The sequence below is a fragment of the Falco biarmicus genome, chromosome 2, assembly GCF_023638135.1.
Source record: "Falco biarmicus isolate bFalBia1 chromosome 2, bFalBia1.pri, whole genome shotgun sequence".
NCBI classification, from domain to species: Eukaryota; Metazoa; Chordata; class Aves; order Falconiformes; family Falconidae; genus Falco; species Falco biarmicus.
Genome location: NC_079289.1, coordinates 89209848 through 89225366, shown reverse-complemented (window position 1 = coordinate 89225366; position 15519 = coordinate 89209848). Strand labels below are relative to the sequence as shown.

The 15519-nt window shown below is 38.9% G+C and overlaps 1 protein-coding gene across 2 annotated transcripts in view; it reads left to right on the top strand.

Moving 5' to 3' along the window:
* PDK3 (pyruvate dehydrogenase kinase 3) overlaps positions 1-15519 on the top strand; it is a 56436-nt gene that overhangs the window by 24653 nt on the left and 16264 nt on the right. Inside the window, exons 3-4 of one of the 2 annotated variants that reach the window (XM_056327030.1) lie at positions 5627-5698; positions 13330-13514. In XM_056327030.1, coding sequence (XP_056183005.1) covers positions 5627-5698; positions 13330-13514 — 257 coding nt within the window. The remainder of the gene's footprint in view (positions 1-5626; positions 5699-13329; positions 13515-15519) is intronic. The other variant, XM_056327032.1, reaches the window with a different exon arrangement.

Here is a 15519-nt window from a genome sequence, read left to right as displayed (position 1 = left end):
GGATAAGAAGAAAAGTAACCCCAGGCTGTATGGCATGGATCCTTTCCCATCAATCCTCTATCCAGCCAGGCAGTGGCATTCTGGATTGCATGATTTTTCTTAGTCCCTTATAGGTCCCTTGGGAAGCAACTTCATCTTGTTACTTCTGAGAATATGCTCCCTGCTGCAGACAATCCTTGTTCTCCTCATGGTTCTCTAATCCATCTTCATGGTCATGCTGTAGGCACTTTGCTTCCTGTACCGTGCTCCTGGACTGCACTGTGCTGCCTAACAGATCTTATGTTTGATTGCTCTCAGGAAAGGTGCATTATTTTTTTTTCCTCCTTCCTTTGTGGGTTACTTAGCCTGATGTGTGCAGCAGTGAAGATGGGCAAGCCAGCTGTCCTGGCTACTTAGCTACAGGGTTTTTTTGTGTGTTTGTTTTGTTTTGGGTTTGTTCGTGGGGTTTTTTTGCTACTTAACTACAGTTTTCTGAATAAAGCTGGCATTACCCAGAGAATGAACTATGAACAAAAAAAAATAAGTTTTGAATTTCAGTCTGTGTGAATGTAAAACATTGGTTCTGTCCCAGTCCCAAGCTGGTAACTTAGTTTGTGTATGTTTTGCATGGAGTAGCAAGGGAAGGAATGAAGGGAATCAAAATAATAACACAGTATGTTCTGGATGTGAACTGCAGTGATTCCAAATAACAGACAGATCCACAACCAGTGTTGTTTATTATTAATTAATTAATGGGTATAAGTAATGGGTAACTTCCTAGTTCCGAGGAAGTGGACCTTTTTTTAGGTCAGCTTTGAGAGGGCACTCTCTAGCTAAGGTACACTTGCAGGTAGGGTATTGAACATGTGGCAGAAGTGCATGATAAAGGTTATCGTAACTAATGTGATGCATGAGGGAAAATAGTTACAATAAAACCTTATAATGGTTAAGGTCAGAGCTTGAAAAATATCTGTGAGTGTGAAGTTTGCACAATATGCCACTCAGTCATGTGTAAAATTCACATTTTAATTAATCCTGACCAAATCTCTGTATTTTCTTTAGTACTTCTCTCTAGAAAAGGCCATACATTTCCATTTATCTCCTTGGAAAGACCCATTAGAGAAGTCAGTACAGTTTGGGGATTAATAATGTGTTTTTCCTCTCTTTTTTTATGTTCAGACTATGCTAACAAGATTGTGCTACCATGGAGATATGTTTATCCTTTCAGTGCTTTGGTGTTAGATTCTAAAGGAAAATCTTACTGAAATACACATAGGGAAAAAGCAAAGGTATATTGCATGAGTTAAAAAAATCCGGAGTTGACATTATGTGCACTTACAGTGGTTTTTTTTGTATCAAATGTGCCATTCTAGAATTACTACATTTGGCAGACTAACAAGAATTCAGTCTACCTGGCAGTAATTAACAAAGGAACATGGCTAAAGAGAGCTTGAAACCAAAGAGCTTGCCCAATAAATTGTAGTGTATTGTGATAAAAAATTAAAAGGCAGCAGATTTGAAGGGCATAGGCTTTGACTTCTGCTTTTGATGAGTCATTGAAGATAGCAAATTATAACTGACATTCTCTTCATCATCTGTGCTGGAGTTTCATTTGTAGATTTGTGTCCTGTATAGTTGTATTCATTTATTAATAATATAGCAAGTCATCCATTATTCTGGTACTTCTCTCCTTTATTCTAGCTGGCTGGTAATTGTGTGTGAATTGTCTTGCTTTTCGGTGCTTGATAAATCCTGTAGTTACTACCTTCATTTTTCCATATCTATGGTGGATATCCATATCCACCCACAGTTCAGAGGAAAAGTCAAGGAAACTGATGAACTGTGTGAAAGGAGAATGACCTTTTCTGCACACACTAGCTATTACAGGAGTGAACTGCATTGCTAACTGGTCACCGTTAGGCAGATTGTAATGGTGGTGGTTAAGGCAATGTTGTGAATTTTTTATTACAGCTAAACAGAGTTACAAATTCTCTTTTAAACAAATTTTTACTTATTTTCTTTAATTTTGAGCTGTTCAGGAGGGAGTGGGGCGGGGAATGAATTTTGTGTAAAACCTGGAAATCACAACTGGGTAAAAGAAAAAGACGTAACAGCATTTATGGCTCTGAGCTTTTATTTAGAGACTTGGGATAATATACAGGGTATTACAACATCCCAAGTTGGGTGATGTACAGTGGTAGTAGGCATTGGACAGTGGGTTAGATTTGTTTGATATAAGGTTACTTTTTTCTAGCTTCATTTAGTCAAAGGGATTGGAAAAAATAGAAAAAGTGATGGAAGAAATTTCAGTGACTTAGATTTGAAGTTAATTGTTTCTCTGAGCTGGTCCCTCTAACTTGCTGGGTACAATGTTTGTGCTAATGAACTTGGCTTCTGATGTCAATTTATTTTAGAATCAGGAGGAGACATCTAAATATTGTTGGTAACTAAAAGAAAAGCATTACCTGTTTCTGTAGTTTCTTCATCACCACAAATCAAGATAAACTACTTCTGTAAATTTCCTTAGAGCATTTAGTTTGTGTAATTGTCCTTTGTTTCAGAAAATCTCTCTTCCTCATTGGTGCTATATTAAACCTGCAGCATAATGGCCTCAGAAGTTTTTCCACCTGCTGGTCGTGCTGAAGGTTTGGCAGTTTTTTTTCTGGTTGAGAGCTGCTTTAGTCTTTTTCTGACTGAGACAGTTTTCTGCACAATTTATTCCAGCATTAGATGAGTGAAACACTTGGCTTGCCCCTGCCTGATACTTGAGTGGTAAAGTGCTGATCCTTCAACACAGGAGTTTGTGATGTTTGATTCTAGGGGTCGCAGTCTTAGGATTAATGTCCCAATAAACTAACAGAGTACAAATCTCAGTACAGCATACCAGTCATGGTAGGCAACCAATGAAATCTGCACAGCACAAAAATCAGGCATTGACTACCTTCAGTACCAGAAATACTCATTGCAGTTTTATACTCAGCATCAGCACGGAACTGCTAATGTTAAGAGATTTTTGGTAGGAGGTCTGTAGTAAAAAGCACCTGCTGTGTTGCTTCTCAAGTGTGGTGGTTGTCCTGGATCTTCAGAAACAGGACTTTCATAATATTATATGATGAGAGATAGGTGTGAGCAGCTTCCTGTTAACTTCCTCTGACTGCCACAAGAGAAGCTGTTTCATGGCACAGGTTTATTGAAGCATCTTTCATATGGGAAGTGTTTGAGTGTGCTGAATATCTCCATAGAGATATCCAGCAAGCTGTCTGGACTGCTCAATCTGAAGAAGAGAAGGCTTGGCTGGCAGGGAGCAGATATTAACAGTGTGTATAAATGTCTGATGGGAGAGAATGAATGTGAGGGAGCCAGACTTTTTAGCAGTGCTCAGTGACAGGACAAAAGGCAATGAATACAAATTAAAGCACATGAAATTCTATCTGAATGTAAGAAAAAACTTCTTTACAGTGAGAGTGATCAAACACCACAAGAAGGTTGCCCAGAGAGGCTGTGGAATATCCATTTGTAGAGATGTTCAAAACCCAAATGGACACGGTCCTGGACAGCCTGCTCTAGCTGACCCAGCTTGAGCAGGGAGGAGGTTGGACTAGATGATTTCAAGAGATCTTTTTCAGCTTAAATGATTCTGTTCAGAGAATAAGGCAGCTTTTTCCAGTGAGAATTAATAAAAGGGGACTGTGTGCAAGGACACATCCTCAAAGGAGATTACTTTTCATTTGCTCTTCTAGAAACTTCGTTCCTGCTCCAGCTGACGGTCCTGATGATTCTTTGTCTGCCTTGCTATCCTCCATGTTGTGTGTACTGTCCCTGCATGGTTAGAACTGCTTCAGTATCTTAACTGTTAGATGTTGCACTTTTCAGGAACTCATCTTCAGTGGATAGTGAACTGTGGCTCCTTAAGTTACTGCCTGTTCCTGAAGTGACCATAGGCTATTTCTTGAATTCTTGGAAGCATGGTGTGATGGTTGTTCTAAACTACTACTGTCTCTTAGCAGTGTAAAAGAATGTGTTTTAAAATAAGTAGTACTGGAGACATCAGCTACTTCCCAAACTTGGAACTGGCAAACATTTGGGGGATTTCTGTAGTCATTCCTGAGGGCTGCAGGAGGCCAAAAACATACAGAGAGACAGAAGCTAGTGTTACTGTGCTAACCATGTTGAAAATGTCAGTCTCCCTGGAGAAATGTCACAGTGACCTGTGATGGCTGCAATTGAAATGGGGGGTGGAGTAGCAGCATGTGGTTCTGGAGGGAGTCATGCAGACAGCAGTGCTGTCTGAAGTTTTGCTGTAGTTGGAAGATGTAGGGTGAAGTTTAATAGCCTGCTTAAGCTGATCTTAACACAGAACTGCTACCAAAGAGTTTTTGTTGTTATGTGGAGTTGCCCAAGCTTCAGTCTCGTAGGCACTGAGCTTATGCATGGACAGTTCTGTTGAGCTGACCTAATGGATTGCTGCTACTGCAGAGGGAGAGGCAGGGTATTCGGTTTGCTTTTTCCTTAGGTAGGCTTTCTGGTTATCTTTTCTCTCCTGTGCTGGCTTTAGCTGGTTAGGCCTTTCAATTAGTTGCTTTCATGTACCAAAAAGGTTGGTTGGTTGTGTTTTTTTCACCATTGCAGGGAGTTGTAGCTGTTGACAGACATCTGATTAGCATTGATTTTATCATAGTGTAAATGGCAGTGCTTAACCAGGAGTGAAGGGAGCCCAGAAGGGAGGAGAATGACAGATCGTTTTGGTGACATTCAAACCCTACCTTTTATGTGTGTGTGAGTGAGACTTTGTGTGATTTACTTCAAGAATTACAATTCTGTAATCTGTAAAGCTATGTCTATACTGCTAAATGTACCTGCTGTGGGGGATACTACTTGGTCCTCAGGCCCAGTGACGTGCGGTGGTGGCATTTGTGCTGGTGTTGGGCTAGTTTCCTACAGAGCAGGCTGGCTGCGCTCTTGCTGAGTGCTGCTTCGCCTTACATCTTCTGTGTGTCCTGTGTGGTACCTCTGTGGCTCTAAGCCTGAGTTACTCTCTCACGTTACCAAATGTCTGAACTAGAGAGAGCTGTGTTGTGCGAGAGTGGTGTGTTTATGGAACCGAAGGTTGTCATGTGGCCTGAGGTACAGTGTGAGGAGATGTGGGAGTGTGTGAAGGGGAGTACTCTTCTGGAGTACTGTGGTAGGACCAGCTTGGTGCAGCCTTGTTATCATGGCTCTTGGGCAGTGTTCCCTGGGGCTTTATTTTGGAAGGAAGGTTGGATTGCTCTCTGACGAATGTGGGAGCAAACTGACATCAGTACAAAGTGGATGACCAGGAAATCAAGATCTAGGAATGAACTAAGTTACCTGAAATTACAGACCTACAGGAGGAGGGGGTTTGTTCCTGTTAACTTCAGCTTGATTTATATAGCAGTTTTCCTGAACTGTGGGCTGCAAGGTTGTAAATAATACTTTTTAACACAATGTCATACATTGTAGTTGCTTTCTTTCCCTTCGTTGCAGTGTCTCACTTGATTTTAGTCTTTGCAGAGATCTGTGTACTATGCTTCTGTTTAAAATAAGGTTGTAGTCTTAATCTTAAAAAAAATCCTCAAAAGTAATTTAGGTTTAAGTATTTTAACTCCATAATTTTTGCTTATTTCAGGTACATGCAGAGTTTCCTTGAGCTTTTAGAATATGAAAATAAAAGTCCTGAGGATCCTCATGTTCTCGATGAGTGAGTAATTTTTCTTCTGACAGTTCATTTGAAAATAACCTGTCTCAGAGAAGTGTGTTTGTACTATAGGGTAACAGTGACCTTATTTTTAAGGTAGAATTTGTTCATCAAAGGCCAGAGCTGTAATCTGGAGCAAAATATAGGAATCGGAGTGCATCTTAACAATATATTTTTGCACATATATAGTCTGATAGTTTATGAAATGTCGTGAAACGCTTCTTCCAAGGCTGTATTAAGACAACATGCATGTGAGAATATACTTGCGTATTAAATACTTATGGCTAAAATGTCATTTTAGTATATACATTGAGCTTAGTACTCTGATGTGTAATGTATATTAATGCATTCTTTGAATTCTTTCAGTTTAAAAACATTCAATGTGTCAGTCATTTTTTTTATCTAAAAGCTTTTTTAATGGACTTCAGTTATTGGTGTTCATCTACCTAATTGAATATTACTTACGTTTTGAGAAGAAAGGAAAACGTACCCGATTTTCATCATCCACCAAATCATATTGTCATTAGAATGTTTCCTTGAAATTTGTATGCATAAAGTAGTACCCCTTCCCCCCCATGAGAGAACAACAGGTGCAATGTATGCATCAGACTTAAAAACAAACCAAACTGTTCCCCACCCCCACTCTGAGGTCTGTGGTTACCCTGTACTGTATAGCAGTCAGCTTTGTTTCAGGAGATTACTTCTTGCAGGTTTTTTGTTCCATTTATTAGTTTTCTTAGGGTAGCTTGTCTTTTAAACTTTAATTTCTTTTTAAGCTCTGCAAATCTTGTCTGATCAAGGAGACCTTTGTAGGAAGTGTTCCATAAAACATCTTGCAGCCCAACAAATACTCTTACTTGTTCAAGATGTGGCCTGTGCTGTGCAAACATCGTGTTTTGTCTGCAGTTAGTTTCAGATACTTAACCTAACACACCAGTTAATGTAAGGGTTTTATTAGGTAATGCATTTTAGATGTTACACTCTTTTGGTTGTGGGCGTGTTATCTGAGATATTTGGTTTTTAAGTATCAAGCAACACATACAGGAGAAACTCAAGTGCGTGAGTACCAAATTCTCTGTGTGGCAGAACTGTTGAAGGAAGCCGTAAGGATTACAGACCGAGTGAATTGTAGTGCTGTTGAACAAGGGGAGAGTAACTATTTTCTCAGTATGAGTCCTAAGCTGGAATACTGTCTTCAGTTCTGGGTACTACCTATTAAGAAATTAAAACACATGTGGGCGGCATTGATGTGAAAGCAACAAGAATTAAAGACTTGGATAGTTTCACCTCTGAATAATGTTGAAGGCATTTGTTTAGACTGGCAAGAAGATTCTAGTGGGAGACGCTGGAAGTCAGTGTGCCAAAAAAAAGTTCCTTGTAATAAAGGATGATGTGAAGAAGTGAAAGAATAAAAAATGACTTGATTGTTACTAAAGTTGAGATTGCACGCAGGGCAAAAATTAAATTCTAATATTAGTGAGAACAGACTGAAAAAGACAATTTCAGAAGGCTTTACAGCTTCCCATCATAAAAGCTTTGAAGAATAGATGGCTTTTAGTGATGCTTTAGGCATGCTTATTCTGCAGTGGATAAAGTAGATGAACTTTTTGACTACCTCTAGCTGTTACATTTTGTGATTCTGTATTTACAGCCTGTTTGCTGATGGGACAAGGATTTGTGTTTGACCGGTTCAGCAGTGAGTTTTCCTACTGCTTGCCTTAGAAGAACATTTTGGGTGGGATTAAGTTACCGAAACTTAGGTGTCTGTTGCCTTTTGAGATGGCATAAACTGTCCTATACATCTAAGTGAGCCTGGCAAGTGTAACTGGATCTGCAGGTGGAGGCAAGGTGGTTATGTAGCTTCTGGTACCATCTTGGATATTCTCTGCTTAGGTAACTGAATTTCAGCTTTTTTATGGACTTCAGAGGTTCAAGGTGGATCATAATATGAACGTTTTTTGAAAGGTTGATGAATGGTTTTCTTGGAGACCTGTTTTTAGAGTCTGTTTGTAATTATCAGATGAATTACCTGATTCTGCCATATGGATAAACACATGTTCTTGATACTGTTTCATGGCAACTGGAAATACTGAGATGCTTTATATTGGTATGCTACACCAGATACTTGATGATGAACCAAATATTTACTCATTCAGTATAACTGTTAAAATCTTTGAAATCTTGCGATTATATGTACTTAATTACACATAATACAGTGATAAGGATTTTGAGAGTTTTTGCTACCTACTGGGGTGAAGTCCAGCTAGGGACTTCGATAGTAAGAGTCATCTTTTTTACTGAGTTGGCCTGTGAGAAGAGACTAAAGAGATGTTACCCGATTAAAGAACAAATTTATTATTCTTGACAGTATTGGATGGGCTATCTAATATTAGAAAGTCAGACTTGCTTTCCTGCTCTTTGCATGTCATCTATTTCTAACTTTCTGAAGGCTATGGCATTTAGCTGGGTATTGAGCTGTAATTAGCTATTTTCTTAATATTCTTTGCAAGCTGTGTCTTTCAAAAATACTCTTAGCTGTGTTCTTATTTATCTTGTAATAACCCACAGATAAATCTAACAAATTTCTCAACTCCTGTACCAGTATTCCATGTTGCTGCTGTCTAGCCCTATCCTACCTTTATGCGTTACAGTCAGAGGAGAAATACTGTGAACTGTAGTAGTTAATGAACTACTTTTCAGTGGGAAAACCCCCATGTTTGAGTTCATTTATGTTTACATAACACTTCTATTCTTTTGTAATTGCATGTATCGCTTAATACAGAATTTGAGCCATTGTCTGGGACTGTGTGGGTAGTGTCGTTAGGGATGCATGAATAAGAATAGTACTTTGCTTCAACCAGATAAGTTTGTATAGAGGACATTGGAAGTTCACTCTTTAAGGTATGCCTGGTCCTTTCAACTAGAGCATTTCTTGTCCTGCCAGCATCTGTAGTGTATCTCTTTGAGTATCTTGCATACAGTAGCATATGAAGAGGTGCGTGGAACTTGCTTCAACTCTTCTGCTCAGCTGTCTCGTTCCCACATTGAGCACACAGTAGAAGAGTGCATATTGCATACTAGTATTACAGATTATATACTTCATATTACAAAAGACTCAGTCTTGTGTCTTTTGGTTGTCTGTAGTGCCCATCCTTGTTAATGCCCTGTATGGTATCAGATGACTTAACTGTTTCATGATGTCTCCCATCTCTTCTTCCTTTAGCTTCATTAGTATCACAAAACGTGAGACTAGCCTGGATGGACATACTTCTGTCCCAGTACCAACCCAGCAACTTTTGTTTGGAGCTGAATGGGGTGGCCACCTCAAGCACTCAAAAAACATGAAGACTTAGTGAGCAGTTGGTTTTGCATAATTGAATGAGTGCTTTGGTGGTCTTATTGTCAGCTGAGAAAGACTTCAGTTTCTGTTATGGCTAATCAAGGTAACAGTAGCACAAGAGAGAAGGGGAGCCAAAATGTTTTTTTAAAGAGGTTTGTTATCCACAGATGTGCTATATCATTGTTGGCGGTAGTTCTTCAATTTGTTATCCAAAATGATGGAATAACTTTATCAGTTGAACATAAAACTGTCCCCTGACTATTTGTGTTATATCTTTGCTTGTCTGGGGAAACTGCTCTGGTATTCTTGGAATTCGGGCTTGCTTTCCGAGGAAACCATTTAATGTATCAGTCTTGCAGGATTATAGATGTTTTCCATGTACTGGCACAACTGTTCATGAAGCCATGCAGTGAAGCGAAGTGGGAAATTGATCTAGTAGAAAAGTAGGACACTTTCAGCCCTGTGATCCCCAAACTGTTCCACCACATGGCCTATGGTAACAGGCAGCAGTGCCAACAGAACAGGGAGGGTGAGTGGTTAGGAGTTCAGTGCAGAGACTAAACTACAGCTGGTGTTTTTCAGCGGCCCGACTTATTCTCTGCTCTTAGTGTATGAATTTGAGGACAGATGTATGTTCGTATTACCTTTTTATGAATGTGGGACAAAATCCCTTTAAAGGGATTTCTTTTTGGTCTCAACGTTTCTGTGGTGAAGTGGTTCAGAGGTTTTTCAGGTTTTTTTATTACATCCTGTTGGTCAGCAGACCTTATGAGAACATAGTACAACAGTGCCATGTTACTGATACTGTCAGTAGTATGTGCATATGGCAAAAGATCGGGTTACTTTTGCATTTTTGATAACACAAATCTCTCCCTTCAAGCTGCAGAGTGGTCAGGTGGAAGTCTTTCTACAGTTCTGTCAAACAGTGTGATTGCAGAGCGTTAAGATAAGGTGTCCATACTTAGTACAGGGTGTAAGCTGGCAGAAGTGTTGGAAATTTCCCGTGATGTCAGTATGCATCTGGATAAACACAGAGGCAGAAGTTGTTTTTCAAAAATTGATGGGTTTATAAAACGTGCTGCTCACATGTACTTTCAAAGAAGAATTATGCCACCCCCCTGTACCTGTGAGTTTCTTTGCCGATTTTTTTCTTCATGGCACTCTTGTGGGAGGGTGTGTGTGGGAGTGTCCTGGAACTGAGCAACAAGTAGTAGGCTGCCAGTGTGTCTAGAGATAACACACACAAGAAACTTAGTAAACAAGAAGTAACTTTTTCTGCAGCACTAAGATTAAAATAATGATTCTGTTAGCAATTTAAAATAAATAAATATTGGAGTAGATTTGATTAAGAAGGTGCCCTTTAGTTACTTTCAAGTAATGTGAAATGCTGCTTCAGTTACTTTGCACTTCAAAAGTAGCTACACTTTCTAGTAGAGAAATCTTTCAGAGTGCGAACTGGTATCTGTCTTGTCTGGTGACTCTCGGCTACCTGCTAGTGCTGCTTTTACAAAGAGCAGCCAATCAAAAAAACACACTGAATGTCTGTTGCATTTAAAAGGATTTTTTTCTTCAGTCTACTTGACACTTTCTTGTCTGTCTTCTTTCAGATAATACTATCAATAAGTCATAGCAAAAATTCCCTTTGTCTTTATATTGGCTTTCTTACGACTTCTTTTCTTGCACTGTGATGATAGATCAAACTCGAATAATATATACAATTATTAGGGAGTTAAATTATACCTTGTGTTGTGACATTCATTAGTTGTCTTTGCAGAAGCCTATAGACTTAATTTATTTAGTAGCAATGGTAATGCCTTAAATATTTTTTTTGTTATACAGAAGCCACTGAAGCTCACTTGACTAAAATAGCTTCATGTTAATAATTCTCATCTGTCAAACCAACTGCATTATTTGTTCATTGTGGTTTTGGAGATGATATGCTGAATTTTGAAAAAACAGTCATTGCTAAATGAAATTTTCAGAGCTATTCTGGAGTATTCCCCTCCCAATCCAGCTAATCCCATGGGCATTAAAAAAATTCCTTGGTATGGTCTCCCACAGTCTGAGAACAGTAAAAGCTTTGTGTCTTTCAGGGGGGTGTGTGTGGGGGTGGTGGTGGTGGTAAGGAATGAGTAATAAGATCAAGGAAAGGTGTTTTGATTTCTGCCCCTGCTGCTTTGAAATGTGCCTATGTACTTCATGTGTTTGGTCCTTTAGAAGCATCTGCTTGATGAGTGAACTCAGTTTTATCTTTGAAGATGGAAGGGGAGGCTTGTTGTGTCTCTGGAACAATGAAGAATGCCTTTATGTGTATTTGCGCGCAGCTTCAGCTATGATTTGCTGGTCTGTAGCAGATAAACCTTCTAGTTCTTTGTTTGCCCTTAAGTACGCTCTGTGCATTGAAGCACTTAGGTAGTGGGATGTTGGTGAACAGTTTGCCCTTGTGGAGCACGTAGGCACCATATTGTATATATTGTGGGTAGCGAAGGTATTAAAAAACAAATGGTGAAGCTGTCAGCAAAAAGCAGTTAGTGGAGAGCGTTGTCAGTTGTTTTTCAGATGTAAGTGTTGCTTCTCGGCTCTGTTTTTAGCTAGTGTCTTCCTGCTCTGAGCCAAAGAAGCAACATGAGTACAGCCAGGCACTGGTCTTGTCTCAAAAACTAACATATCTCAGTGGTTACAGATGACCCAGAATCAAGACTTCATAAACATAAAAAGTCTCCAAACTTTTAAAGTATATTTTAAGATGTCCAGTCAGCAAGACCAGTAAGAGAACAGTCATTCTGTACTGTTAGAGTATTTAGATTGGGGAATTAAGCAGTTAAAACTTCTCCTTTTCTATGCAACAAAATAGCGTTGAAAGACTATTGAACTATTCTAACAATGTTAACACACAGGCAAAAACTGGTTAGACTGAGGATGATGAAAAAACTTAAAAATTAATCCTACGTTCCTTTGGAATTGGCAGTGTAGAATGGGAGAAGTGATTTTAAGTATATCACTTAAGAATGGTATGGTGTACTTTCAAATTATTGTCTTGGCTAAGTAATTATGAAAAGGAAGGGAGGGTCTGCTTTAAATGGGGTGACTAATTGGTAGTATTTTTTACTTTTGGTGTTCTTAACATTTTTTCCCTTGGCTATTGCAGCAGGATTCACTAGATGACCTTTAAAGGTCCCTTCCAACCAAACTATTCTGATTCCTTCCTTAGCTGGTATATTCTACTTTTGATAAAAATAATTAATACATTTATTTTCAGTATTTGTTATGAATCTGAGAATGCGTTGCTGTTGATCCTTTTTTGAAAAGGACCTGTAGAACTGTAGATACAGGCATAGATGAGCAAGTCTCCCAGCTGTGCTGTTTTTGAAAAGCTGCATTTCACTATGTGCTTTTTTTATCAAGATTATGTAATCACTGAGGTGCTAATATTAATTTAATGTTAGAGTATGTAGCAGAGTTGAGTAGTACTGATTTTTCATGTCTAGGCTTTAGAAAGCTATTAATAGTATCTCAAGTACGTATGAGTTTGCATGGGGGGGTGGGGGGGAGAGCACTTTGAAGATCCTAGGTTCTTGAGCTGCCTTGGCAGGCGAAAAGAAAATCCTCCAAGCTGGTTCAAAGCAAGTGCTTGTTAACAGATGCTTGTTAAAAGTAATGGCAGTGATACCCAAAGCCTGCCGAGCTGGCACGGGGAGGATCCCGGCTGAGCAGTCTTGTACGCGCTCTGCCATCCAGCGGTGTGAGAGCAAACTGAGCAGGAGTCGCCTAATAATTGACACATCCTGATAGTCAAACTCACCGGAATAGATGCCAAGTAAAGGAAATACATTCAAAAGTTACACTGCACGGCTTGACGTGTTGGGAAGAAAGTATGAAGTGTAAAACTTCTCCGGAAATTATCAAGGGCAGTCAGGTTGGTTTTCCTCAGTTTCCTTTTCAGTCTCCCAGCTACTGTTGCCTGCAGAGAATGAGAGTTACCATCATGCATATGATTGCAGTAAAAGAAATTTTTTTTTTTTGTTCTAAAAGGAATGTTTTGGGGAGGGATAACTTAATTGAAGGCCCTGAATGTTTCACAGACCTCATAAATGAGAGATTGACCAAATATTTTTCTTTAAATATGTTTGTTTAGGGACTGCTATATTTTATCTTCTCCCTCTGATAATTCTTTGTTGACTGGGAGGGATAGTAAACAGATAAAATGGTTATGCTATGGGCAGTTGAAAACAGAAGTGAGAGACTGAGTTTAGTTACACTTTTAACAATATGTTTCTAATTTTGTTTCCTCCAGCTTTTTAGATGTTTTAATTAAAGTCAGGAACAGACACAATGATGTGGTTCCAACCATGGCGCAAGGGGTGATTGAATACAAGGAAAAATATGGCTTCGATCCATTTGTTAGCAGTAACATCCAGTATTTTCTAGATAGATTCTACACCAACCGCATCTCTTTCCGTATGCTTATTAACCAACACAGTAAGTAACTGCTTTTTTAATCTTTGAGAACTCATTAGTTACTGCTTGTAAACCTGAAGCCATAGCTTTGTTTTGTGGGGTTTTTCCCATACTCATGGCTAATTCTTAATATTTTATGCTAATTATGGTAAAAGATATACTGGCAACGGGTTAATTTGGTACTTTGCAGCTATCAGAAATGAATCCGAAACACCAGTATGCTTTCTTTTAGAATTGTCAGGCTTTGTCAGCATGGCTGTCACTTTTTAATTTTGTTGGCAGAGACAGCTTGTGTAGTGATACATGAAGTATTTTTAGATGGTAGTAGAGTAGCTGTATCTTTCTGCTCACAAATCTCGCAAGATAGTTTGTAGAGCTGACATTTATTTCATAATGAAATGCAGGGACACGATAAATTCTGAATAGGTTATGCACTACATATTTTTATTGTTGTTTTTTTCAGCAAGCTCTCTAGACTTTCTTGCTTTCTAAAGAGGTTGAGTATTTCTAAATTAAGCTTTCAATTATATCTCTTGTCTCCCTCTACTACTTATTCCCTGCTTATGAATGAATGCTAGTCATCCTTTATCATTAAGATCTGTTTAATTTCTTGTTACTAATAAACTTACTTTTTTATTCGTATTACAGAGTGAAAGGAGTTACTTGCAGTTCCTATTAACCAGTATGTGCAACCATGCAGAAAATTATCTGTATAAAGTTAAGGGCAGTCCTGTGATCTAGTGTATTCCGTGCCTTTTAGCTCTAGAGCTTCATTCTCTGCCCAGTATTCTGCTTTTATGAGCTCTTAGAAATTGTAGTACGCTACAGAGAATGCGGATGCTAGAGTACTGTACTGTAAGGTATTTTACTACGAGTTGTGTGTCTTTCCAGTAACCTTTTATGTGACTAACAAATGCCTTGCTGTGTGGACACAAAACTCTTAATGTGGCAAAGCATACAAAATGAGATAAATGTGCAGTTTATTCTTTACTTGTACCTGGGCAGACAAATGACAGATGTAAAACCAAGTTAAGTTAAAAGGCTGTCATAGAAGAGTTCTAGCAATAAGTAAAAACATTGTCCTAATAGAAGTTGTGGGCCAAGTGCTAGCATAACTTGCACTAGTTCTAAAATCTTAAACTTCTCATTGAACTAAAATGGCTTTTCCTGTGGACAATTTGATTATTTAAAAACGCCTGTAGATGCTTAAAGTTTAGTTAATGTTGTACAAGTTCTCTGTGTTAAGCAATGTTAGTGATTTGTCCATGATGGCAAATATTAATCTTGAAACACTGATGAAAAAGGCAATTGGAAAGCAGAATGAAGAAACAGAGTTTTATGTCGTTTGCATTCTTGTTTGATACATTATCGACAGACTGTTTCTTACAGCGCAGTTCTACAAGGTGCGGTGTGCCAGTGTATTAGTTCGCCATGACTGGAATAGGAAAAGCTTTCAGGTCCTCACTTTTGCTCACCTCATACTGCATCAGTTTCACATCAGGGCTGACTAACCTGCTAAAGCAGCAGAAAATCACTTCTGCAAAAATGTGTAAAACCTTTCTACTTCTTTGAGAGCTAAACTCTCTGTGAAGGATCTGGTGAGTGGCAGACCCTTGTGCAAAGGCGAGAGCAGGGAGTATACTGCTGAGAGTCAGGGAGAAAGTAAAGTGAGTTGAGACCTGTGTGCCAGCTGTGAAATTGCAGGTTAGGTGAGTGCAAAAGGCTTTTAATGCTGTCTTAGAGTTCCTCAGTCCTTTTTACTGTAACATTTTCATTGTTGTGAGTGCTTCTGTTCTGACATAATGGTATGAGTGAAGCATTTTACAGTTTAGTTTTATCTAATTTTTAATAGTCCACTTTGAAATGCAGGTTTTCACCTTAACCCTCCCACACCAGTATTTGTTTTAATAGTCCTAGCTATACAAAAAAAAAAGGGGGGGGGGGGGGGGCGGGGAAGGGGGGGGAAGAGGAGGAAGGAGGCAAGTAGTCTTCCTAAACAAGGATTCTGACAGTTTCCTGGAGAATC